Below are 24,995 nucleotides of genomic sequence, written 5' to 3' on the forward strand. Positions count from 1 at the left end.
TAGTGTCGGAGGATAGAGTCGGATAGAGTCGGATAGGGGTCCAAAGGAGGAAAAGGGTCTTCTCCAAAACCCAGTATGCGGGTTCGCAGCTTGGTCTGTGTCAGCTGTACGCAATTGTGACGGAGGATACCGGGCAATAGCAAATGACAGGTGTGAAATGAGCGGTGGACTACGGAGTCAATTCCTAGCGTGACACGCCTCGGTCGTGCGGAACTCGAGACCCTGACCTGAGTCATCCGTGGCTTGCTGCTGGAACCAATGGTGGAGCAGTCGAGGGTCAGCTGGCCGTCGAAAGTCGCTCAGGGCACATGCTTTTTTGTGACATAGGTACTTAAGTAACTACCCATTTATTTATATGCTATAAATACCACATCAAGTATCAATCACAACAACATCAAATGTGCTGTCTCCACAACAAACAGCCATTGCGCATTCATCGCCAGCATCATCCCCATGTTGCCATCACTAGCTGACGTTCAGGCGCTCCTTGCCGATATTCTCAGCCAGCTCGGCCATGTCGATCCAAGCTCCGTGAGCATTCCGGCCCTCGGTGCCGGGGCCGTGGCCCTCTACTACACCGTGTCCTCGCTCTGGTCGTGGTTCCGCCTCCGCCATGTTCCGGGCCCGTTCCTCGCGTCCTTTTCGTACCTGTGGCTCATGCGCACGAACGCGCTGGGCATCTCGAGCACGCAGCTCAATCGCATCCGGAAGCAGTATGGCTCCGTCGTGCGCATCGCGCCCAACTACGTCCTGACCACCGACACCCACGCGCTGCGCCGCATCTCGGCGCCGCGCAGCAGCTACGTCCGCGACTCGTGGTGGGAGGGTGTCCGGATCGACGTCGAGACGGACAACATGCTCACCACCATGGACAACACCGCACACGACGTCCTCAAGGCCAAGACGACAAACGGCTACAACGGGCGCGACAATGTCGATGTCGAGGCGGGAATCGGCACGCAGGTCGACAAGCTCAAGGACCTCATCCGGCGCAACTACCTCGCTTCATCGGATCCGTCGAAACCGCCGGCCAAAGCAGATCTGGTCTGGCTCATCCGCTATTTCACTCTGGATAGTGTCACAGCTTTGGCTTACGGCGAGCCTCTTGGTTATCTTGACGCCGACGACGACCTATATGGATTCAACAAGCAGGTGGGCGACATGACCGTGCAGGTTGCCGTCATGCTCAACACCCCCGTCCTGCGCACCATTATCAACTCACCCCTGGGCCCTTCCTTGATGCCTAAGGCCACCGACAAGGACGGCATGGGCAAACTCATCGGCATCGGCCAGGGGCTGGTAGCGAAGCACTTTAAGGAGGACAAAGACGGAAGCAGTACCGACATGGTTGTATGTTACGAAATCCCCGAGCAGGACCCCTTTAAGTGATTCGTGACTATGGTAATAACATTGCAATTACGCAGAGTTCCTTCAGACGCCACGGCTTGTCTCAGAAGCAGTGCGAGGCGGAATGCCAGGTCCAGATTATCGCGGGATCCGATGTGAGTATTTCGATTTTGCCAATGCCAGGAACTTCCCATCATTATCATTGTACGCAGCACTGACTCTTACGACGCGCTCTTCAGACAACCGGCACGACGATTCGCACAGCTCTCTTTTTCACGCTATCCACCCCACGCATCCACGCCAAGCTCCTGGACGAGATCAACAAGGCAGTGGATGAGGGCCTCGTCGAAGAGGGTGAGACCATCACGTACAAGCAAGCCAAGAAGCTGCCATATCTGCAGGTACGTCCCAAAGCAGAATGCATAAACATCTCAACCCCCTACTACACATACGACTGGCGTAGATCTAACGAACCTGTTACACCCTGGGCAGGCTGTCATTTACGAAGCCATCCGCATGCGTCCACCGGCCTTGTACGGCCACTTCAAGGTCGTGCCGCCCGAGGGCGACACCATCGACGGCGTCTTCCTACCCGGCGGGACAGCCGTCAGCCATAACATATTCGGCATCATGATGTCGGAGGACATATTCGGGGCCGATGCCGAAATCTTCCGACCCGAGCGGCTGCTCGAGTGTCCTGCCGAGCACAAGGCCGAGATGGAGCGTGTCATTGAGCTGGCCTTTGGCAGTGGGCGGTGGCTGTGCGCAGGAAAGCTGGTCGCGTTCACCCAGCTGAGCAAGGTCATCTTTGAGCTGCTGAGGGAATTCGACATGCAGCTCGTCAACCCGTTGAAACCGCTGGAGGAAGACTCGGCGGTGTTCTGGAGGCAAAAGAATCTACTTGTCCAGATAAGAGAGAGGGAGTCGTTGTAAGATGGGATGTTGTCGTCGGAATACCCCCTTGTATCATAGTGTACTATCTCCCTTCTCGACTGCTTCGGAACGCGGGCGCTAGTGTCGGAGCAAATGTTAACACTCGATCCTGGCCAGTGGCTTGGCGCTTCCAACGGCCAGGATGAATCCGTCCACACAAGCACAGCGCTGTGCTTTCTTTCCCAAACTTTACCATGATTGACACAGGCAAGCACCGGGCGAAGGGATGTTTTAATATGAGATGGGTTGAGCCTCGCTGCCCCGACTTCCGTGATGGATGGGGCTTCTCCACCAATCGGAGCATTTCGAAGCACTGCAACCATGTAACTTGCCCAACTGGGAAGCTTCGGACTGTGGCAGCCCGCCGTGGTTCATTTGCACGCCATCTTTGTAAAAGCAGGCCTTGGTCCTTATAACAACAGCCTCGTCCGACACGGTGGTTCCTTCAGTTTGCCAGGTGATTCTCACATAGTTGTGTTGCATCTCGTTACGACATCTGCAGCCATGAAGTTGTCAATCGCCACCGTCACCGCTGCCCCTCGCGGCCAGTGTTGCCTCCCAGAAGGTCAAAGTCAGTAAGTAAACAATCGCGCTCCGTGTGTATGGGTGTGTGTGTTCTGGGCCTCAAGCTCACCATGGAAACCAGTGCTCCTGGGCGACTCCATCACGGAGATCACCTGCTGGCGCCCCATGGTCTGGAACCAGCTGACCTCGGCTGGGCTGGCCAACAATGTGGACTTTGTCGGCTCCATGAGCAATCTCCAGTCCAAGTGCTCCCGTCCTTCGGGCTTTGATGTCAACCACGAGGGCCATTCCGGGTGGCAGGCATATGACATTGCCAGGAACAACATTGCGGGCTGGGTGCAGAGCACAAAGCCCGACATTGTGCAGTTCATGCTCGGCACCAACGACGTCAACATTGGCAAGAGGGACGTCAACACCATCTTGGCCTCATACACGACCATTCTGAATGCCATTCGCAACGCCAACCCCAAGGCTAAGGTCATTGTGAGTACTACCTTCTCGTCCAAGAACAAGCCACGAGCCTACCCAGTGAGAATGATGGAAAAAGCTCACGCTACCTCTGCCCTAGATCGACAAACTCATCCCGACAAGCTGGTCCGACGCCACCATCGAGGCCGTCAACAGGGCCATACCGGGCTGGGTCCAGCAGTACTCTACTTCGCAGTCCCCAATCACCATCGCCGACTGCTCCCGGGCCAACGGCTTCACCAACGCGATGCTCGAGGCCAGCGACGGCGTCCACCCCAACGCCCAGGGCGACCAGTTCATCGCGCAGCAGGTCGGCCCCAAGCTCATCCAGTTCGTCAGGGACGTCCAGAGCGGCGGCACCGGGACCAACCCGACCACCACCACCACCACCGCACCGCCGACCTCGACGACCAAGCCGCCGACGGGCAGCTGCGCCAGCTTGTATGGCCAGTGCGGAGGGAATGGCTGGAACGGTCCCACCTGCTGCTCGCAGGGGACTTGCAAGGCGGCGAATGAGTGGTACTCTCAGTGCACATGAAGCAGATATGCCCATCGCGGAGCTTGGTGGAAAAAGAATCATGGCGCAGTAGTCGATACGAGAATGAACCGACCTTCTTTACAATTGTACATCCTCGGTCTGATGCTGAAATGCCCTTTGTGCTGCTCAATGGCCAGTCTTTCCCTTGCCAGTAGATGTCTCAGACTTGTTCGTGCTTCAACGAGAAGCTAATTTCATGTGCCACCGAGGAACCGATTCCGGTCTTGCTGATGCCATGCCTCGGGCCCTTATCCGAGTATTGTGGCGCGCGACCTATGCCGATGGTCGGCTGGCGTGGGGTTGCTTCGAAACATCTTTTTTTTTTTTTTTTGCAGCTTTCCTACACACGCCTGACGAGACGGTCGTATTGGTTGTGGATGACACGATTCCTTGACGATCTCCCCAGTCCGACAATTGGCCATTTAGTAAATCGAGGTTTAATCTACAGCTCGTAGCCCCTGGTACTTGCGACAAACAGACCTCCTTTCCCTTGTCATTCAAGGTTTCTTACTTGTGAAAAAGGATCAACCCTTGTATTTCTTATCCAATTTCGTGAATTTTATGTGAAGAAGGGCATGGTGCTTTTGACAGTCTCTTTGTGCATGATTTCACAAAGAGACCTGGTTGAGATTCCTTCACTGGCAAATCACGTGAAACAATACTCCTCCTACAGTATGGCATGCTTTAAGCATGGGAATCGTCTACTGCCACACAGTATTTCCTTTGAGGAAGTACAATGAGGACAAGGCTGCTGACGCGAGAATCACAGAGGTGTCGGCCTGGGATTGCGCGCTAAGCTTATTTTGGCAGTCAGACCGAGGCGGCCCCCACTCCAAAGCCGCGGTTTTCCAAGCCGGTCGCATCCAAGCCGATGTCCAAGCCGCGCCTTCCTCGATTCCTCGATCCTCGACACGGCATGCCGCCCAGCTCATGCCTCGTTTGTTTAAACCTTGTCGTCCTCATAATAACATGATCGCTTCTCCTGCGAGCAGAGCAGAGCACGAACCCACGAGCCATGTCTAGCGCAAACTCATCGAGATTACGGCGGCTGAACGGCCGGCTCCAGGCTTGCGACCCGTGCCGCAGGAGGAAAGTGGCCTGCGACCACGGCCAGCCCGTCTGCCAGCGGTGCAAGCGCAAGCAGTGGGATGCCCGCTGCACCTACACCATCTCCCAGCGCTCAGCCGTCCCATTCAACCGGCACGCATCTCAAGGGGCCGTGTCACAACCTCCCGCCCAGACTAGCGCTCAATCGCCGCCGCCAAGTGAAGGTCAGCCCAGGCCGAGCGGCGTCGTCGTCGAGGGCGAGGGCGACCACACAATCGAAGCACAGACCCCGGCCAGCACCCCAGGTACAAGCACTCTCACGCCCAACTGGAAAGCTCCAGGGTACCTGGGCTATGCAAGCTACACAACCGTCCTCGACGAGGCCCGCGAGAGCCTGCCGACGGCCAGCGCCGACCCGGCAACCAGGGACGGAGTCGAGCCGGAACAAGCCAAGCCCGGGCCCAGAATAACGGAACCCGTGATGAGCGCGTGCATTGCGGTCCTCCGACGGATTCCCCTTGCCGAGGACAGCACAATCTTGGACAAGGACTACTTGGTCCTGTTCCAGTGGGTCCACCGTATAGCGCAGAGCATCCTCGAAGCGCTGTATGACCCAAAGGCGTTCGGCATGTATGTGGGGAAGCGCCGCGACGACGATGGTCTCAGGAAGATGGCTCAAGTGATTTGCGCCAACACTGTCAAGCCTGTGGATGACAGCCTCGAAGCCAAGGAGTGGGTGGCCCAGTTCACTGGCAACAACATCCGCTGGGAATCGATTGGTATGCACGGCAACGCTGGGTAGATGCCAACCCTGTAGAACTCTCTTTGACTGACTTGATGGATGGCTTCTCAGGTCTTTTATTCACGTTCTGGGACACAGCGCGCCGGCAGCTGCCACTACAATTTCACACGCCCTCTGACGAAGACGAAAATTGGTCTCGAACGCGGGACGGGCTCAACAGGTGCCTTGCTTTGAGCAACGAGTTCTCCCGTGGCAACTTGTTGGTGTTGCTCATGTTTCATCGCCGCTCAAGGATGGAAAGCATGGTGTCGGGAGATGCCAGTAAGTCAGGCACGCGTCACACCGCTTGTGCAGATCCACACATGGCGCACGATGTATAACTTTTCATGCTTGCACAGGTCTCAGATCTTGGAAATACCACGCGCAGACAGTCGCGTGTCTCACATTCCTGGGGTATCATGCCGAGCACAACAGGGAGCCATATGTCCCCACATTTACGTCTGAGCTGAAGAGGATCCTCTGTGCCTCCATCTATGGCGGCGACAAGACGTGAGTAGGATGATGCTTGGTATATGAGAAGTCGAAGTGGTGTCACCTGCGTTGACAACTAACATTACGCTCTCACGGTTGGACACTTTAGCTTTGCCTCATTCGCTGGTCGACCGCCTTTATTGTCAAAGACTTTCATGACGACACCCTTGCCCCTGGACCTGCGCGAGGACTATCTCTTTTCGAACCATAGCGTGCTGAGGGAGAAGGCAGCAACAACACTAGACGAGCGCGGGTGGAGCACCGAGGGGCACTTCACCGCAGCCACAGCATATCGGGCCCGAGGCATGCTCAAAACCATCCGGGAAGACATTCTGACCATCGCACTAGGAGTTGAGCAAAATGCGTCCGTGGACGCGCTCCTGTGAGTTGGCACTCCCCCTTGCCTGCCTCTGCACAACAGCAGTACAGATGAATGGTCTGGCTGATCCATGGAAATTGCTAGCAACCTCGGAAAAAGACAAGCTACCATCATGGCAGAGCTGCCGAGATCCGCCCAGCACCGCCCCGAAGACGTGACCAGCTCCGGGACACTCAGCGAGGTTGTCTTTGCGCGGTTGCTCATCAAAATGGACGCGCTTCAGAGCGGGTTCTTCCTTGACCGCCTGCTGCTGAAGAGGGGCTACGACTCGAGCGCCCACCTCTTGGTAACGAGTTTCCAGCTTGTGAGCGACACGCTCATCGTCTGGACGAACTTTGAGCGATTTGTCTCCATGAAGAGAGACTTTGAATGGATCGTATGTCATGCTACCCCACAAGTCTTACACTGCCCTGCTAGTGTGTTCGTCCATGCTCGCATGGCGAGACCCCAGCTGACATGTCTCGGACAGCTCATGACTTATGGCGCCCCAGCTGGCGGCATACTGTGCAAAGAACTGCAGAAACCATCATTTGCGGGGCGACATCCCCAGGATCGGCGCATCACCCGCTCATCCATCATCCAGAAGCTGTCCCTGCTCGTCGGATTCCTTGAGTGGGTCGACCCCTTGGCACCGAACGCGGAGCTCTGCAACGACTGCAAGTCAGTCATCCAGCTCGTTCTGGACCAAGCATTGAACGGCGTGGGCGGTCCCGCAGGCCCACCTGTCCCGTTGTCCTCGGCCATGACTACAGAGAGCGACCCGATGGGCCTCGAATTCCTTGGCAAAGGACTCGACTTCAATTTTGACCTAATGGATTCTTTCGACTGGCTCACCGCCGAGCTTTGAGGCGTTGGTGAAGTGGGCTGAAGAGGCGTGTGGCAGTTGGGCAACTGGCAGAGTCCTGCGAGCTGCAGACACGTGAGGGTCAGTGTCGGGCAGAAGCACACCCAACGCCTCGCCGCTCCCGATCACGCAGCCTGGACAGGCAAAGCACATTCAGCTACACTCCGAGGTCTCAGTCAGTCTTCGCTGCTCGTGGCGAGTGAGTGATTTGTCGCTTGATGTTGCCTATTTGTTCCTCGCCTAATTCTTGGGATGGTGCGGCCAATGTATTTTTGTTTTTCCCCGCCCAAAGTCCGAAAGAGAGGGACCCAGGCAAGCGGGTTCTTCGGCCTGCAAAGCGCCACCATCGAATGACTGGTCCCGTCACCCGCCCGTGGCACCGTGGCCAGCGAGGCACGCCAGCAGCTCCCCTGATGTGCGGCAGGCGCTCGAGGCTGGCTGTGCCGGGATGGCCAGGTCGGCATAGCGCAGGTCAATTCGGTTGGGTACCGCCTTCAGGCCTGACAACTCACAGAACCACCGAAACGAGCGTCTGGGCGGCAGCATGACTAGACGATTTGGGATACCTGCAGATCCGTGAAATGCTTATTGGATACGAGCCTGCTCCACACCACTTTCATACACGGGAGGACAGGCAAATGGCCTGTTCGGGCTGAATGCTCCTTGGCCGCATCCAGTCCAGCTGGGCCTCGCTTACCTCGATCTAGACCAGGCAGGGACAATAGAAACGCGGAAACTATCGATACCCGCGTCGATCAACCAGGGTAGAGGCCAGGGTTCCATGGGTCCAGGCACCGACGTGCACGGATGTAGCCGGCGCTTTCAGCCAGGTTGGTCGGAGTAGGGCTTCAGGGCTTCCAACAATGCATTCACTCGACCTTGTCAGCACTACCGAAAAAGCAGATGTGCCAGGTAATGGGGAGCCGGCCGATTCTCCATTTGCCTCTTCAGCCCTTCCCCAAATCGCATTCTGATGGATCTTGGCAAAATGATATTCTTGGCTCGTGCTTGGGGATAAGGAAAAAGAACTTTGCTTTTTCTTCCGCACCAAGGCCACCCATGTGAGACAGGCGTATTCGACCACGAGCTGAGCACCGCGCCACGATATGCAAGGGCAGCACGGAAAATACATGCTGCAGGTCCATGGCCAACCGCACATGTGGCCACCCGTCTAGTGAAAAGCTGAAGCCAAGGCATCATGCAGCTGAGCCGCTGGCTCGGCTACGTGGTCGACAAACAAACCCCAGAGCGGCTTACCCCGGTGGGCCGGCCCTGGGAATGCACGTGTCTTTGACTCTCCACGGCTGGTCATCCAACTTCAGCTGTCCCTTCAACGCCACAAAGGTCCAACTCCCAGATCAGAACCCTCGACCGATCAATCGATACCCTGGAGAATCCGGTGTGGGGCAGCGTCTATGCGAGACAGCACGACCAGCTCCGAGATGGTCTCGGCCGGCCCAGATTGGGGCTGTTGCTCCGTGCGTAGAAGCCAAGCTACTCGCCATGCTCACGAAATATCCAGTTTGTGGCTGGATGAGCCCATCGTCAGTCGGAGCTGAGCGATGCATGGCAGGCGCCTCAATTTCCACAGCCGCGTGACATGGACTCGACTGGCAAGAGGAACGACCATGCCCTTGTGGTGGTGAGGATGGATAGTTTCTCTTCTCGGACGACGCATATATATAGCCGTCCGGCTGCCGGTTTTGACAGTTTGGAAAGGGACACAAGATCATCACCGACCGGCCAACTCTATCTGCCTCCAGCCGCCTCTGCTTTTTCTTTCCCCTCAAGCACTAGCGATGCGGTCTTACTTCTTGATCGCTGCTCTTGCAGCGGTGGCATCTGCACAGGATGACATCAACGAAGTCCCTGACGCCTTGGACACCGAATACCTCAAGAGCTTGCCCAATCCTCAGGTCGATATTGTGCCTGGTCTTCTTGAACAGACAGTCCCTTATGACGCCGATGCCGCAGTCGCCACAGCTTCTGCCGATGTCGAGGAGTCGCCCCTGAGCGTCTTCCCTGCTGCCACCGGCGACCCTATCAACGCTGCTGGTGAAGATGCGGCCGTCGAGACTGCTGCCGCTAGTCCCGCTCGCCGACACCACGCCCACGAGCAGCAGCTTGCGGCGCGCGCGGCATGCGCGCCAGAGCCGACCATTTCGAACTTCTACAACGTTGATGTCTCGAGCTACGCGGCGTTCAAGGCTGATGCCAAAATCGCCAACGTTGCCAACAGCGCTGCTGTGCCTGCTGGCTACTTCCAGAACTTCAAGAACCTGGCTGGCGCCAACAGCGCCAGTGCTTACCTCGGATATTCGGTTCTTACTACTGGCTATGATGTCGAGGCTTGTGCGAGGAAGTGTGACGCCAAGAATGGTTGCTTGGCCTTCAACATCTTCTTTGAGCGCGACCCCGTCGTTTCGCCCGGCACCGGATGTGACAACCCTGCTGCGTTTGCCAACATCAAGTGCAGTTTCTGGGGTGTGCCTCTCGATGCAACGACGGCGACGAACAAGGGCCAGTGGAGAGCCAAGTTCCAGGTCGGGATTGCCGGCTCGACTGCGTACACCTCCTACTCCGTCGGCGGCCCAGTCGATGGCTACGATGCGCCACTAAACCTCAACAATGCTGCCATGAACGCACCTCTCAGGGACTGCGCCGGTACTTGGACCTATATGGGCTACAAGATCTACAGCAACCAGCCCTTCGATCCCCGCCTATGCTCCGCCGCCTGCGACGCGCAGACAGCTTACAATATTGCCCACCCTCCTTCGTCTGGCAAGCCCTCCCTGTGTGGAGCATTCGGCACCTACCTCGTCCACAAGACGACTTCAGCAGGGACCTGGATCACTGGCCAGATGTGCACCATGTATACCTCGGCCTGGGACACAAAGTACGCCAAGAACACTGGCAGTACTGACCCCGATGGCACCAAGTGGACATTCACAAACAGCTTCTTCTACTCCAAGCCGGACCGCCAGCCCATCTGCAAATCCTCGATCGACTACCTCAAGGCTGAGGGCCAGGAGTTCTGCTCCTCCTTCCTCGCGTACACGCCTTCGTCGACTACGACCTACACCACTGCCACTCCTGCGGACAAGATTGTCGTGACCACCACCTCTGTCACGACTGTCGCCAATGGCTTTTCCGCAACCGTCACCGGAGACTCTCACTGGAAGCGACGCGGCCGCTTTGCCCGCCAGGACACCGCCACTGAAGACGCGTCCGAGCCTACCGCCACACTCGGGCCCATTGACGCCACCATTGAGACGATTGACAACCTCGGGCCGAGCACCATTGCCGTGTTGACCCAGACCGCCGAGGACGCGAGGCCCACGAACGGCACGGCAGCTCTCGACCGCCGTGCTGTCGCCACCCCCGCCTCGATTGCCAACTGGCCAGCATCCAGAATCTCAGAGGCCTGCTCCGACGTCGCGACTGGTGTCGTCACTGTCGTCAGCACATCCGTCGTACCGTCTCAGACCACCACTACTACCGTCACGGCAACTACTACTGGCCTTGTGGCCTGCGTCGTGCCTTCGCAGGTGGCCGAGTACAAGAGCCTCATGCCCGTCTGGGGTGTGTGGGATGCAGAGCTTGCGAGCCCCGGTCCCAACCCGTACGGTGTGTACTATGGGACGGCCGTCGTGCAGCTGCCATTCCCCTACTGTGCCTATGGCGTGTGCACCAGCGTCATCCAGGTCTCCTCGGACGGCGCGTTCTACTTCACCAACCCCGACAACCTCGGCGAGCAGATCACCATGAATGTCTACCAGGGTACCGGGCAGTACCTCTACCCCGGATGGCCTGTCGGTGTGTACACCCGCGTGACGGGTGCCGAGGGTAGCAGGCAGTTCACGCTTAGCTGGTACGCGGCGACCTACCAATGGGGCCACGCCGGCATGCACGTCAGCGCGACGTGGTATGAAAACGCGCCCAATGTCGTGTACTACAAGTACTACGACGCGGTCCAGGTTTACCAGAACCACCACAGCATCTCGAAGGGTAAGTCTGATCTCTTGCAACCCCGCCGCTCTCGTGGGAGGCGGGCATATCACGATTTTCGAAACGACAGTCTCTTGCTAACCATATTTTTTTTTCCACCCCGTCACAGGCGGCGCGGACACTGTCGTCTGGCCGTCCAGCGACTTCATGCAGGTGGGCACGCAGATCAAGATTACCTCCGCTCCCGACGGCACGGCCGCGTTCACGACGAGCCAGCGCAACCGGGTCGAGTGCTGCACCAACGGACCCTGGCACAGCTGCACCGAGTGGCAGCCCCAGGTCCTCTAAGGTCAAGACGGGCGACGCAGTTCTTTTGGCTTGGTTGGGGAAGGGATTTGCCAAGTTGAAGAGTGCTTGAGGAGGTTATGCCGGCAAGGATTGTTGTGGGTCATGTCGATGAGACTTTTTGGGGTCGCCTTTTGTTCCTTTAATTCTTAATAGACCGTGTCTTGTTTGTATGAGCCAGCAGTCTGTGTGTGAACCGTACGCCTTGCACGATCCTAGGTGCATGTCGGCCAACCAAGAGACTGCAGCATCCCACTTACCAGGCGAATAGGGCGAAAGCTCGTGAGGGGCCCTATTCATTGCTTCCACCCTTGTGCCTTTAGACCCATGTGTAGATTGCTAAATGCTTGCTCTGGCAGCAACATCTAGATCTGCTGACGCCACAATTGAAGCCGGCAAGCCTAGCCGCCAAGGCGTCAATTGCGGCCCGGTGCGGCCAGCGGGGTCGGTGGGGCTCACGGGTGGGGCACTCGCAAGCCGGGTGGGGCAGGCGGCGCGCCTTCCCTAGCTTGACCGCTGAACACTCAAACACTCGAACTACACGAGGCACTCAGACCTGGTGTGACTCTCGACACACAACCTTGATGCCTCACCGGCAATGTGCAACAATCTCGCCCTGCCTTCTGGCCAGAGCGGGCCAGAGCAGAGCCGCAACAACAGCTCACCGCCCATGCGCGACCCAATCAGACCGCCTGCCGGTGACGATGCTTGGAGGATCCACCTGCAGACACGTTGACGCACAGCGAGCACAGCCTCCCTCGAGGCCGTGAGGATTGGCTGGTAGTGGTGGTGCGTGGGAATCGACCTTGGAACGAATGCCCTCCATGCGGCACCAACATTGACGGTGAACAGCACCTGGTTTCATCTCCTGCCAGCCGCCAGCCGCCTCGCCAGCAGCAACGCTACTCTACGGTGAGGCGATCGTGGCTGTGTCTGGCTGCCTGGTCTCGTTGCTCCTCCTCCCATCACGAATTCTGCAGCATCCAGCCTGACGCCTCGACAGGCCAGGCGACGTCCGCGAACCACTCATGGCCTGCAGCAGCCCAATCCCACAGCAGCACGGCGACTCGGTTCAGCACATCTGGGACGATCATGGCCAAGATCCCATTCGCCGTCGCCATCTTCCACCCCCGGCTAGTTCCTGCACGACAGCACCAGGTGGCAGTGCTGCTGGTTTGGTTTTGCGGCATGTCGTGACGACCTCGACAAGCTCAAAAGCTCCATAAGATGGACTGGCCCGCCCCTCTCAATGTCGGTGGCACGTCAGCCCTACACGCACACAGCCTGTGTGGCAATGGGCCTGGGTTTTTAGACTTTACCACCAGCCAGGTTGCACACCACCGCCAAAGAACAGTCTCGCCTTCCCATGTGACGATGGGACATGCTCGCCACTCAACTCCACAGACCCAGCCCTTGATCACCAGCTATGCCTTTGTTCCCCGCCATGAGCCGCCAACGTCTCCCGCCCCAGGTGGCGACCTCAGCCCGTCGGCTCAATTGAACACCAGCAACAGCGCGCAGCTTTCTCCGACCGAAGAGCAACTTGTGGCCGCCGTCCAGACTCGCGACTTGCATGCGGCACGAGAGATCTTGCGCCCGGGCGTCGATGCCGACTTCCTGTGCAACGGCGTCCCTCCACTGGCCATGGCCGCACGCAACAAGGACAAGCAGATGATGCGCCTGCTTCTTGATAGCGGCGCGGACGAGCAGTACGCACTCATCGCGCTATGTGGCGGTGAAATGCCCGCCGATGATGTCCTGCCAGCCTTCCAGCAGTGCATCGACCATTTCCGTCGCCGCGCAAGACGGTCCAAGAGGGCCCATATCCGCGCATGCCTGCGAACATGCAAGCTAATGTTCTTTGGCGAGCACAAGCGCATGCACGGCCTCGTCACGGCCAGCCGCCACGCCGCGATCCCGAGCATCCTGCGCAGAGTGGCAGCCCGCAGCCGAGGCCCGATCGGGCAGATCAGCAGGCTGTGGGAGTGCATCCCCGGCTCGGCCGAATCCAGGCACGCGTGGAGCGCAAACTTCATCCGCGACCAGCAGGCTGCATGGGAGAAATGCGTCGGGGTGTTTGACGATCTCATGAAGGGCCACCTGCCTCGGGCTCTCGATGCCGTCCTGCTCTTCCTGGTCTTTGTGTGGTCCATGTCCGCCCAGGTCGGGGGGAGGGATGCGGAACAGTTCCGGCACGAGTTCGCCCAGGACCTTTCTCGCTGGCGCGCTCTCTTCTACCATGACCCGAAGCAGCTCCGTTCGTTCGAACAAGCCACGAGGGAGCTGTTCAGGATCGACGTCGCATCCATGCCCGCGACTCCCACCGACGAGCTCGCTCGTGCCCTGGCCACTTTCCGAGCCCAGGCGCACCAACTGCTCCGCATCGCGAGAGAGGATCTAGGTGGTCAACTCCCACGCGATGATGTGGCAGTTTTCACTGCACACGCGAATTGCACCGTCAAGGAGGAGTCCAGTCCGGATAACAGTGGGAGCGGGGATGCGTTGGGTCCGGACGTTGTCATGAGTGGGATGGAAGAGAGCCCAACTCATGACACCTGCATTGGGCCAGGGGCAGAGCATGATCCGGGACCAGCTCTGTTGGGAACCGACCCTCTCGATAACACCTTGGTGTTGATACTGGCCGGAGTGGCCTTTGCTGCCATTCTCGGCTTCCTGCTTGGTACGTCGAGCCACACTACTTTTAAGCTTACCGGACGGGTTGAGGTACTGATCTTGGCATTCGCAGGAATCCGTGGGCTTTTACACGGGTCTCTCAAACCGCTTGGAGGCCCGCTGGCCTCTACGCTCCTTATCTGGCACGTCAATGCTGATCCGCAGAGTGCTCGGTCGAAATGGCTTTACGAAGTCGTCACGAGAACCACCGAGCTGTTGAGACAGTACCTGCAGCCCCCGGATCCGCAATGCCAGTGCCGGGAGGGCACGCAAGTCGATGACGGCCAACGGGAGCTTTCGCCTGCCCGTATGCCAATGGCGTATCCGTCTCCTCTGATGGACAACCACAACATGACACCGTCGCCTGGCGATGACGAGCTTTCTGAGGTGCCTGAGGCCATGACATGGTCGGGAGGCAGTCTCGGGCATCATCATCATCAAAGCCGAGTCCTGCCAGACACGCCTGGAGTCTCGGCCATGGCAACAACCTCCACTGCGAGCACTGCAAGCTCGGGCAGCAGTCCCCCTGGTCAGCCGCCCCACCTCGTGCAGTGGTCCCCTGCCGTGCACCACCACCGTACGAGCGGGCCACCACGCCGCGGGAGGCAGCAGCAGCGAACGAACCTGAAGTGCGAGACCTGCGGCAAGTGGTACTCGACGACGTCGAACCTGGGCAAGCACGTGCGGGAGGTCCACGCGCGCGTCCGGTACACCTGCTCGCGGCAGGGCTGTAGGAGGAGCTATGCTCGGAATGACACGCTCACACGCCATTTGCAGCGGCATCATGGTGGAGGTCGGCTGGAGTAGGAGTTTCAGTGGGCCACGGTACCATCATTCTGGAATTCGAAGAAGGTTTGGGGAGACGAACGACAGCGTTGCGCCAAGAACGGTCGGGCCCATGTCGTGCATGGCTTGGCGGGCTTGACTCTCGGTTGGATCCGAGCGAGGTAGTGGTGAGAGGAGGAGGAGACAGGCAGAATGAGGTGTATCTGAGCTTGATTTCCAAGAATTTGCTCTTGCATGGTTTTCTGACATTGTCGGGTGTCTTGACCCCCCTGTGTGCCTGTCTCTGCTGCTGCATGTGTGAGACTGTAATGATATGAAGTGTTGGTCCTGAAGAGGCATTGTTTGTGTGGGCCGCGCAGTATTGTTATCAAGCCCCACGACGCCCACGGCCAGGGCCGAGGCTCAAAGAGGCAGCCCTGGAAGGGCCTGACGATGTGGCTTGGGGGACGGGGACGCACTGATTGGCTGCCCCCTGGCGGATAAGGATAGGGCCCCTGCTAGGCTGTTCAGCTGGGGGCGGTGGCGCCGCCTGCCAGCGCCCAACGCGGCCTAGGGCCATCGTGCACGTTTAGCCGCCTGGGGAAGGCGCAATCTCCACTGCCCAGCGCCGTGTCCTGCGCACTCGCAGGCCCGGCCCCGATCGCCAAAACCACCACCCCAGAGAAGTTAAGTACCAGAGCGTGGCCGGCCGACGCGCTAGCTCTAGCCTCTCGGTCTGCCCTCCACCCTTCTCGTCCTCCTCGTCGCTCCCTTGGCCTCTTTTCCCCTCGCCCTGTTCGTCTCGCCTGGCTCACTCGTTTGCCAGAGACAACACCACTCTCGCTAGCCACAGGGACCACGAGGCTGCCTGCCTGCCACCATGGGCCTCACCAGCTACCGCCTGGCCTCGGCTGCCCTCGCCGCCCTCGCCGGGTCTGCCGTCGCCGAGCTCAGCGTCACCATTGGCTCGTCCAACAATGTCCTGACCGGCCCTGTCGATGGCCGCGTCGTCCTCATCTTTGCGCCCAAGGACACGGACCCTCTCGACGACATTGACGTCACCTCGTCCCCAAACAAAATGTACGGCAAGAACGTCGCCGCCTTTGGCCCCTCCGACACCGTCACCCTCGCAGGCGGCGACGTCAACGGCACCGCCACGGGCGTCTACGGCTGGCCTCTGGTCTCCTTGGACGAGGTCGAGCCCGGCACCTACAACGTCCAGGCCTTCCTCAGCCCCTACGACACCGCCACCCGCGCCGACGGCTCCCAGGTCCGCCTCAAGTTCCCCTGCGGCGACGGCGCTCCCAACGTCAACGGAGTCGGCTCTCTCAAGACCACCACTGTCGAGGTCGACGTCACCGGCAGCGACCAGACCATCACCCTCGCCTTTGACGACATTGAGCCTCCCTCAACCTCTTCCGGCTCCGAGATTGGCAGCTGCTACCAGGGCAACTACGAGGACACGGAGCTGCTCAAGTTCGTCAAGATCCGCAGCGAGAAGCTCAGCGCCTTCTGGGGCCGCGACATGTACGTCGGCGCTAACGTGCTCCTCCCCAAGGGCTACGATGCCGACGACAAGTCTGTCCGCTATCCCGTCATCTACGCCCAGGACCACTGGGATGCCGACAGCGGCGCCTTTGGGTATCCGAACTCGGCAGCCTTCACCAGCGCCTGGGACAACGGCATCATCCCCGGTACCAATGGCAACCCGGACCGCCCGACGCCCAAGCTCATCATGATCAAGTTCCGCCACGAGAGCCCCTTTTACGACGACTCGTACGCCGTCAACACGGCCAATATTGGGCCCTACGGCGACGCCATCAACGAGGAGCTGATCCCCCACCTCGACTCGCTCTTCAACACCATTGCCGAGCCCTACGCGCGTATCCAGGAGGGCGGCTCCACGGGCGGCTGGGTGTCGGCGGCCAGCCTCATCTTCCGCCCGGATCTGTTTGGCGCCTGCTTCTCGTACTACCCGGACTCGCTCGACTTCCACCGCCACCAGGACATCCAGCTCTACACCAACGCCAACGCCTATGTCAACGCCGACGGCTCCGCGATCCCCTCGATCCAGACCCACGACTCGGCGGGCAACCAGCAGATTCTGGCCACCGTCGCGCAGGAGAACCACTGGGAGCTCGTGTTCGGCACGGCCTCGCGCTCCTTCCTGCAGTGGGACGTGTGGAACTCGGTCTTTGGCGTCCAGGGCCTCAACGGGTACCCGCTCGAGCCCTGGGACAAGGTCACGGGCGAGATCTACCCGGAGTCGGTTGAGTACTGGAAGTCGTTTGACCTGGCCAACTACATCACGACCAACTGGGCCGGCGCCAAGAACCTCGGCGAGGCCCTCAAGGACCGCATCCACATCTCGGTCGGCACCTGGGACAACTACTTCCTCAACGAGGGCGTCGTCGAGTTCCAGTCGCGCGTCGACGCCCTCGGCGGCGAAGGGTGGGCCAACGTCACGATCCTGGCCAACCGCACGCACGGCGGGCTCTACGAGCGCCGCGAGACCTGGAACTACATTGAGCTGCTGGACAAGTGGATCTCGGACCACGCCCCCGACGGGCCGACCCCGCTGGCGCCTGCGGCCACGAGCCCCTCGACCCGCGGCAACGTCTTTGCCGACGTCATTGCCAACGGCGGCCGCGGCGCCGCGCTCGCCAGGCAGGCCGACCCGGTCGTCACCGTCAAGCAAGCCAAGGTCAAGTGCGGCGCCTCCGTCTCGGGCACCTTGGGCCGCTGGGACCCGGGCGTCAAGCTGACCGCGCAGTGGCTGGTCGACGGGGAGCCCAGCGGCGCCGCGTTTGCCGTCGCGCAGGGCCAGACGGTGCGGTTCGCCCCGACGACGGCGCCGACGTCCGACTTTGAGGTGCAGCTCGCCGTCACGGGCGTCAAGCGCAACTACGTGGACGAGACGCGGGTCAGCGAGGCTGCGGTCGTCCAGGCGGCGCGGAGGCGGTAGAGCGCATGCGATTTCTGATGATCTGAAATGCCATGGCGGACATGGCTGACATGGCTTTGCAAGGGTGGTCATGTCGTTGGAGGGCACCCGCCTGGAAAGAAGACAAACACACGCCTGTGAAGCGAAGAAAGTATCTATGCATGATAGCATGTATTTATCTTAATGTGTATTGGTATTTTAATATCAACCAAAACGTATATCTTCGCGGTACCTGATATCCCATCAGATCTGAAACATATCCTCGTGCTCACGTATCCAAATGTTGATGTCGGACTGCATGCTGTACCTCGTTCATGAACAGACTGGGGCTTTGTGTTGCTCCATTGAGTCTGTGTTCTCCAGGGGTTCTGTCTTCTGTGTACGTCAAATGACATTTCCTCATCTTGTGTCTCGCTAATACTGCTGAATGGTTGCTGCCGTTCCAGTGGCTGGTGTCCAGGGTGGGTGGTGGCTGTGCGGGTGGGCGCCTGCCAGTGGTGGTGATGATTGGTGGTTGCGGTGGTTTGACGAGGCGGGCAGGCGGGTTATTAGCGGGTTGGGTATGACAGGGAGGCAGGGGAGACAGCGAGGCAGTGCTGAATTGTCTAACCCCCCATTTCGACCTTTCGGGAGACCAACACCGGGAAGCCTTGCCCGTACACTGAAGTACGTACTTTTAATGGACTTTGGAGCGTACTATGCGGCCTTTTCAACCTTGAGACGGGACAGCAGGGCGGAAGACCAGCTGACGCAAAAGCGCACGCACACACACACACGTGGCCGCGCGGGTCTCTTCGGCTTAAAACAGCTCATAATGACCATGCGACACGACACTTTGCCTTGGCTGCCCTTTCTTTACTTGCAGCTGAAATGAGAGCGAGGGACCTGGACTGTGACTAGGCTGGCCCTTGAACGTTTCGTCCACATCCCGACCTCGTCCCTGACCCTTTTTCCTCGTTTCCTCGTCTCCTCGCGATCCTGTCGTGCGGGTTCTTCCGTGCGAATTTAGCATCCCCGTGCGTACTCTCTACACGTTTCCAGTCCCCGCGGTTTTCAAATCTGAGCGACATGACCGACGACCGCCGCGATTGAACTGAGGCGAACGAGCTTGGGTTCACTTTTCAACCAAAAGACCAGAGCCCGGTTACGCTTCACCAGCTGGCACCGCGCCCGCCCAGGGATCTGGTCTTGTCCTTCGTTGGAGTCTCCTGTCTGCCTTACCTTGCCTTGCCTTGCCTTAGCTTGCCTTTGTCTGCCTGCTGTCTGCCTTCCCGCCCGTGCGTCAGCCAGCGGGGGCTTTTCTATTAATCTTTCCAGCTTCTTCCTTTTTTCTTTTTTGGGGGGACCGGGCTTAGATCGATTTAATTGATTTGAACGGCTGTGCAGCATTCCCCCTAGGTTTTCGTGCTCTTTCTTTTCCGCCCTCCACTCCACATTTGGTCCCAACGAAAGGAAAGAAAGAAAAAAAGAAAAAGAAGAGTACTACAAAGCACCAAGAACTCAGGCGTCGTCATGAGCAGCGCCCCGATGTCAACACAAGCACTCTCCGAGGGGGCGGCGGCGGAGGGGACTTGCCAGTGGATTCTCGACGACGAGGTCCCGGAGTTGAAGGCCTGGGCGGCGTCCGGTGCATCATTGTCATCATCACCGTCGTCGTCGTCGCCAGCGTCAACGCCAACGTCACCGGTATTGTGGCTCTCCGCCCCGGCGGGCTGGGGCAAGTCTGTGCTTGCTTCTTTTCTCGTGCAGCATTACTCGGCCGCCGCGTTGGATATAGGTCGGCGGCGAGAGGCCGGCCGAGTTGGGGCTGATGGCGATGAGCACCAGCAGCACCAGCACGACCAGCAACAACAGCCTGGCCGAGAAATCGCAGGGCCGCGTGAGGAGACGGGAGACCAGGAGCAGGAGGAGGGGAGCGGAAAGTGGCACTGCTGCTATTTCTTCCTCGGGGGCAAGGATGCCTCCACGGGCACGTTTGCCGGAGGACGGCATGGCACTAGCACCGCCGAGGAGGCGGTCAGGACGTTTTGCAGGCAGCTGATCGCCGCTCAGCCCGAGCTGCTATCCGCGGTGGCAGAGCAGGAGGATGAGACGCTGCTACAGCTCCTCCTCGACGACGAAGACAATGGGGAAAGACAGCCTAGCAGCGCATACACCAGCGGAGGAGGCGGAACATCCACCGCGAATTATGAGACGAGCAGCCGCCTCCACGCACTATGGCAGTGCTTCCTCGGCTTGCTCCAGCACCCCATCGCGCGCTCACGACCGACCGTGTGCATCATCGACGCCTTTGACGAGTGCGAGGACGTGTCCCGCGAGGAGCTGCTGGACCTGATCATTGCGTTCCTGGCGGCGTCGCAGCAGCCTGGCGGGGCGGCGTTCGGGGGTCGTCTGAAGATCTTTGTGACGAGCAGGCCCGATCACGGGGTCAAGAGTGTCTTCCTCGCTCGCGGGGCCACGCAATCGGCAGAAGGTGTGGCAGGCCCGTCACCTGGGAAAGGCTCATCAGCAGCCGATGCAGCACGTGTGCGTATTGTGCATCTGCGGGCACAGAGTCTTAGTGCTTTCCAACGGCGGGATATTGCGTTGGTAGTTGAGCGGGAGATCGTGGGTATGGAGAAGCAAGGAGTTCAGCCACAAACTCTCGACACGATCCGCCAACAACTCTTACCTGGTAAAGACGGCACTGGCCACGAAGACGACCGTTCGTTCCTGGAAGTCACGCTCTTGCTCACCGCTATCAAGCGGCGACTCGCCGCCACCACCGCCGCCGCACAGCGAGGAGAACCACAGATCGAACCGATCCTGGAATGTCAAACGCTCCCGGACATCTATGAAGCTTTGAACAGCTCAATCCCCAACAGCGATTACCACAAGGTGAGGAAGATCCTAGCGGTTGTGCTTGCAGCACAGGAACCTCTCACGGTAGAGCAGTTGCGGATTGCGTGCGCTATAGAGCCAGACTATGACACTTTTGACCTTTCGCGGTCCCCACGGCGGCCGAAGGGGCGCGAGTTTGCCGATGTAGTCGACCGACTTGACGATGTGCCGGACTCGGCGAGCGACCTCGAGGGCCTATGCGGCAACCTGGTGCGTGTTGTGGAAGGCAGAGTCTACCTGGTGCATGGGACTGCCCGGGAGTTTCTGCTGGGCAAGAAGAGCACCAACGAGAAGGAACGAGAGGAGCTGGTAACTCAACGACTGAATGAGGACCAAAGCGTCGTGTCTGACGACCAGGGACCTACAAAGCGGCCGGCCAGCAGCTACCGGTCAGGGTCAAGCCATGCGGACCGGCTGCAGCACAGCTTCTCCTTGATCGACTGCCAGTGCCAACTATTGGAGATCTGTGTCACCTACCTATACATGCTCGCTGCCTACCGTCTCCAGAAGCGTAGCCTTCTCCGCAGCCACGACAAGCACAGCCAGCGCCTGCACAGGCACTGCTACAAGCAGATGAGGCCGTTCCTCGCCTACGTCAGCAGAGGATGGCCGCGGCACCTCCGCGTTATCCTTAACTATACCCGTCGCCAAAAGACCTCCCAGAGCCCCCGGATAGCAGGCAGGCACATGAGCTACTATCACGGCCTATGCCATCCCCAGTTCCCAGCATTCACAGACTGGGTGGCGTTCCACCCACGCGAGCTGCTGGAGTTCAGGGATGGGGAGCTCGGCCTCTACACGGCCGGGGAAGTGCCGGATGAGGTCAAGCAAGACCGGATCATTCGGTGGTTCGGTCTGTGGCCGGCGGAGGACGACGGTGGTGACGACGATGGCAGGGATATATTCACGACGGGACTTCCTCGAGAGTCGGACCGGGATGGTGGCAGGATGGAAGATCTGAGCATTGTGGGCGGACATGACGATGACGAGGGCATAGACGACGACTGGCTCGAGAGTGAAGAGGTGCATGAGAGGAAGGCACACGTGGCCAGACGGACAAAGCGCGAGGCGGGCCTGCAGATGAGCTTCGTGGAGGGCATGCTGTCGACTCGCGTCGAGCCGTTCGGGAGGTCGTACTTATCCGCGACCCTGGACGCGAGGACTGGGTTTGTGGGCTACCATGTGGCGCGGTGATTGACTTTTGTTCCAGCTATTTTGGTTATAGCTCTTCAGCCAACAGATCATGACCAGACTAGTACGGTAATATGCTGTGTCGTCCTGATGGGCTTGGCTTCGCGGCGTAGCAGGTTATTCTGGGTGAAATGTTACTATTGTTCGACCACTTGCCGGGAACGAGCCGCAGAATCGTTGTTGAGCCCGCGATGCATTTCACGTTGGCCCCGGGCAGTCTCCCTCATTTGCATGCGACTCAGATGCCTGTGAGAAGTTCAAACTCTACGAGAAGAGCTATGCCGCATCATGAATTAGACTACGTTCAACAAAATGTGAGACATCGGGGCCCAATTGTTTCGCATCAATACGATCTAATCCGACAAGGCGCCACAACCTCAGAGCCGTCTGGTACTGCTCACTTTCCGCCAAGTACTCGATTTACGGCGTAGTGCGCCTGAGCTGAACCAGCCACCATCCACCATTGCACACACAAGCTTTCTCCCGTCCGTGCGGCTGAAAAGGCTAGTCTCCTATCGCCGACTATGCTTGATGCCGATTGGATGTCCGGCATTCAAATGTCAGGGATGGTGCTCCCGAGGGCCAGATTGCGCGGCAGAAACGCCAGGGCGTTGCGCTAAATCAAAGTCATCGGTCGTTGACAGGGCTGAGTATGCCTGGCGGTTTTGAGGGGTTGGACAAAAGTGGCAGTTATATACAGGGCACTTCCACCGCCACTTGTTCCCCGGTTGATCGTGGTTCCAAGCAATTCTGTGCGTCGACGGCCGCGTGATCGGATCTGGCTCCACCACCAAAGAGCGCCGCCAACCAGGATCACAAGACTTACAACCACACGCGGAGTCAGAATGGATTATAAAAGACGGAATGCAGTGGAGGGAGCTGCCCTGATCGGAGTTTTATGCATTCCCTCGCTCGTCATGGGCTTTATGAGCTGTGGGGCTGTCCGCTATCGCAAAGACCCAGCACGCAGGGGATTCAGATGGGTCGGGAATGCCTTTCTTTGTATGGCCATGTAAGCTCTCGCCACACACCTGGGACATCAGTGGCAGGATATCGCATTCCATGCTGACATTTCTTTTCACAGCGCCACAGGCTGCAGAGCAGTGTCATACGGCCTGAACTTCTACGAACTTTCTCTCTCGGGTGTGATCCCAGGAGGCTACCACAACACGGCATTGTATATAAGCAGCTTGTTTGCGCGACTAACGTGTGCCATTATTCTATTCATCCTCGTCGAAGCGAGTCTCATGTGCCGACGCGCCGCCCGAAGGGTCAAATGGCACTACTGCAATCTTGCAGCCAGCATCATCCTGATGTGTGGTTCTGCAGCGGTGTTCGGCGGCAACATGGCGTTGTGGTCCTCCGACCTATCTTTCCGGTATCTTGGGCTCGTCATCAACATCCTGTACTTCGTAGGTGGCACGGCAGCGCTGGTTCTGAGCTCTCGTGCGTGTTCTTCGGTACGGAAAATGCCGCCTTCAGCCACAAATGTTGTGAGTCTTCTCACAATCGAACGGGCGGTCAAAGGCCAGATGGGGAGTCTGATCCACTGACTAGCGAACTTTTTCGACTGTTTAGAAAACCCAGACACGACTACAAACCCTTGTCCTCATCGGCGCGGTCCTATTCTGGCTCCAGACGATGTGGACCTTAGCCCTGAACATTGTCGCCTTCCTGCCAGTCCAGATCCAATATGGTATCAACAGCCTCAATGAGCAAAACCTCGCGCAAAGTATCGGTTTCTACTACCTCAACTTCGTCGCGCTCGTGCTTCTCTATGCCGCAGCGGTCAAGAGTGCCATCGGACTCTGGACAGCTGCCGGAACGGTGCCAAGCACGATATCTCCGTCTCCTGCCATAGCTACGGGCTTCACGCGGCAGCCCTTCGACGAACTGGATGGAAATCCTCGATTCCAGCAGCAGCACAAGGCGGAGCTGGCCGCCAAGTCCGAGCCAGTTGCGCCCGCGGAGATGCAGCAGCAGTGGCAGCAGCAGTACTACCAACCTTCTGGCCACGCGGCCCAGGGCCCAATGATGGCACAGGCGCCGAGCAACGGCCAATGGGCGGTCCACGAAGCGCCAACGTACTACTACCAGCCGTCGCAGGCTGTCGAGATCGGAGCTCCGGTCTGGTCAGTGACGGGGACCGAGCTGGCTGGCTCTCAGGTTGACAGGCGTTGGGAACTGCCGTCGCCGCCGCTGCATGCTGTGGCCAGGTGACATAGCCGGGGCGCCAAAGAGTGCCGTTGTGTGATGGAAGATAATCGATGGAGAAACACAACTGCGATATCGAGATTATGGTATTAATGTTGGGCTGTAAACTCATCATTACGTGGAGGTGTGTCACTAAAAGGGATAAAATGCCGTTCTTCAACGTGGGCGGTGAGCCGTCCCTAAAGGCCTAGCCATTGTCGAGTCGTGCTGCGCTCGAGGCGTGTCAGGGGAGCTATTCCTGCATGAAGCCACATCAGGCTCCTAAAAGGGGGTACAGGTGCGTAGCCTCGAGCTGTGTTCGGCAATGTGACTCTATTGTGCATCAGCATGCAGCCTTGTCTGTCCTCTTGCAGCGGAGAATCACGTCAGCTGGCTAACATACGAGCAGGCGAGTTTAGCTAAGCAGCATCCCTGTCCAGGCGGCGGCAATCTGGCTCGGACCCGGACGAGAAGCCGCGGCCAAGACTCTAAGTAATCAAACCCCAGTCCAATCCTCGTCGTCTCCAACCAACCACGAGCACCCTGTGGGCGCATCATTCAGGCACCGGGTCGAGGTTGTGTGGGGTTATGTCAGCCTTACCCCTGGCCCAAGCTGCGCCGGGAAGGTAGTTGGAGCGGCAAAGTCGACGATGTGAGCACCAGAACCCTGCTCGCCGTCCGATTTCAGGCGTGGCTCATCTC

The 24,995-nt window shown here is 58.7% G+C and overlaps 8 protein-coding genes across 8 annotated transcripts; all 8 read left to right on the forward strand.

The window, feature by feature from the left end:
• Positions 1-410: 410 nt before the first annotated feature.
• On the forward strand, positions 411-2,721 carry B0I36DRAFT_335299 (cytochrome P450). Its single transcript, XM_046155448.1, has 4 exons — positions 411-1,350; positions 1,425-1,502; positions 1,587-1,748; positions 1,840-2,721. Exons 1-4 carry the CDS (start codon positions 454-456, stop codon positions 2,278-2,280), a joined length of 1,578 nt encoding a protein of 525 aa, XP_046006360.1. The 5' UTR covers positions 411-453; the 3' UTR covers positions 2,281-2,721.
• On the forward strand, positions 2,722-3,919 carry B0I36DRAFT_335302 (SGNH hydrolase-type esterase domain-containing protein). The gene is made up of 3 exons (XM_046155449.1): positions 2,722-2,855; positions 2,927-3,288; positions 3,374-3,919. Coding segments are annotated over exons 1-3 (801 nt in total). The 5' UTR covers positions 2,722-2,854; the 3' UTR covers positions 3,812-3,919.
• A 904-nt stretch (positions 3,920-4,823) lies between these two features.
• Positions 4,824-7,465, forward strand: B0I36DRAFT_394728 (uncharacterized protein; the record flags this gene model as incomplete). Its single annotated transcript, XM_046161508.1, has 6 exons — positions 4,824-5,637; positions 5,712-5,921; positions 5,999-6,149; positions 6,241-6,513; positions 6,595-6,886; positions 6,980-7,465. The coding sequence occupies 6 exons, from the start codon at positions 4,827-4,829 to the stop codon at positions 7,355-7,357; spliced, it is 2,115 nt and encodes a 704-aa protein (XP_046006362.1). The 3' UTR covers positions 7,358-7,465.
• Positions 7,466-9,947: 2,482 nt separating this feature from the next.
• B0I36DRAFT_335305 (uncharacterized protein) lies at positions 9,948-11,890 on the forward strand. The gene is made up of 2 exons (XM_046155450.1): positions 9,948-11,362; positions 11,472-11,890. Exons 1-2 carry the CDS (start codon positions 9,991-9,993, stop codon positions 11,648-11,650), a joined length of 1,551 nt encoding a protein of 516 aa, XP_046006363.1. The 5' UTR covers positions 9,948-9,990; the 3' UTR covers positions 11,651-11,890.
• A 1,015-nt stretch (positions 11,891-12,905) lies between these two features.
• B0I36DRAFT_335308 (uncharacterized protein) lies at positions 12,906-15,354 on the forward strand. The gene is made up of 2 exons (XM_046155451.1): positions 12,906-14,327; positions 14,394-15,354. The coding sequence occupies exons 1-2, from the start codon at positions 13,022-13,024 to the stop codon at positions 15,125-15,127; spliced, it is 2,040 nt and encodes a 679-aa protein (XP_046006364.1). The 5' UTR covers positions 12,906-13,021; the 3' UTR covers positions 15,128-15,354.
• A 370-nt stretch (positions 15,355-15,724) lies between these two features.
• On the forward strand, positions 15,725-18,260 carry B0I36DRAFT_335309 (Alpha/Beta hydrolase protein). The gene has a single exon (XM_046155452.1). The coding sequence runs from the start codon at positions 15,966-15,968 to the stop codon at positions 18,048-18,050; it is 2,085 nt and encodes a 694-aa protein (XP_046006365.1). The 5' UTR covers positions 15,725-15,965; the 3' UTR covers positions 18,051-18,260.
• B0I36DRAFT_435479 (uncharacterized protein) lies at positions 18,251-22,545 on the forward strand (the record flags this gene model as incomplete). The annotated part of the gene is made up of 4 exons (XM_046162770.1): positions 18,251-18,695; positions 19,534-19,715; positions 19,807-22,039; positions 22,467-22,545. The coding sequence occupies exons 1-4, from the start codon at positions 18,457-18,459 to the stop codon at positions 22,543-22,545; spliced, it is 2,733 nt and encodes a 910-aa protein (XP_046006366.1). The 5' UTR covers positions 18,251-18,456.
• A 901-nt stretch (positions 22,546-23,446) lies between these two features.
• Positions 23,447-24,320, forward strand: B0I36DRAFT_388371 (uncharacterized protein; the record flags this gene model as incomplete). The annotated part of the gene is made up of 2 exons (XM_046161241.1): positions 23,447-23,512; positions 23,679-24,320. 2 exons carry the CDS (start codon positions 23,447-23,449, stop codon positions 24,318-24,320), a joined length of 708 nt encoding a protein of 235 aa, XP_046006367.1.
• Between the last annotated feature and the right edge of the window lie 675 nt (positions 24,321-24,995).

The sequence above is a fragment of the Microdochium trichocladiopsis genome (assembly GCF_020744255.1).
Source record: "Microdochium trichocladiopsis strain MPI-CAGE-CH-0230 chromosome Unknown B0I36scaffold_11, whole genome shotgun sequence".
Lineage (NCBI taxonomy): Eukaryota > Fungi > Ascomycota > Sordariomycetes > Xylariales > Microdochiaceae > Microdochium > Microdochium trichocladiopsis.

Excerpts from the sequence above, each read along its gene's own strand:
- B0I36DRAFT_335302 (XM_046155449.1), top strand. Across the intron at positions 3,289-3,373 it reads ACCCCAAGGCTAAGGTCATT|ATCGACAAACTCATCCCGAC; the intron begins GTGAGTACTACC and ends CCTCTGCCCTAG.
- B0I36DRAFT_335299 (XM_046155448.1), top strand. The coding sequence starts at position 454 with ATGTTGCCATCACTAGCTGACGTTCAGGCGCTCCTTGCCGATATTCTC. Across the intron at positions 1,503-1,586 it reads AGATTATCGCGGGATCCGAT|ACAACCGGCACGACGATTCG; the intron begins GTGAGTATTTCG and ends CGCGCTCTTCAG. Across the intron at positions 1,749-1,839 it reads AGAAGCTGCCATATCTGCAG|GCTGTCATTTACGAAGCCAT; the intron begins GTACGTCCCAAA and ends CACCCTGGGCAG.
- B0I36DRAFT_335308 (XM_046155451.1), top strand. The coding sequence starts at position 13,022 with ATGGGACATGCTCGCCACTCAACTCCACAGACCCAGCCCTTGATCACC. Across the intron at positions 14,328-14,393 it reads CATTCTCGGCTTCCTGCTTG|GAATCCGTGGGCTTTTACAC; the intron begins GTACGTCGAGCC and ends TGGCATTCGCAG.
- B0I36DRAFT_335305 (XM_046155450.1), top strand. The coding sequence starts at position 9,991 with ATGAACGCACCTCTCAGGGACTGCGCCGGTACTTGGACCTATATGGGC. Across the intron at positions 11,363-11,471 it reads CCACCACAGCATCTCGAAGG|GCGGCGCGGACACTGTCGTC; the intron begins GTAAGTCTGATC and ends ACCCCGTCACAG.
- B0I36DRAFT_335309 (XM_046155452.1), top strand. The coding sequence starts at position 15,966 with ATGGGCCTCACCAGCTACCGCCTGGCCTCGGCTGCCCTCGCCGCCCTC.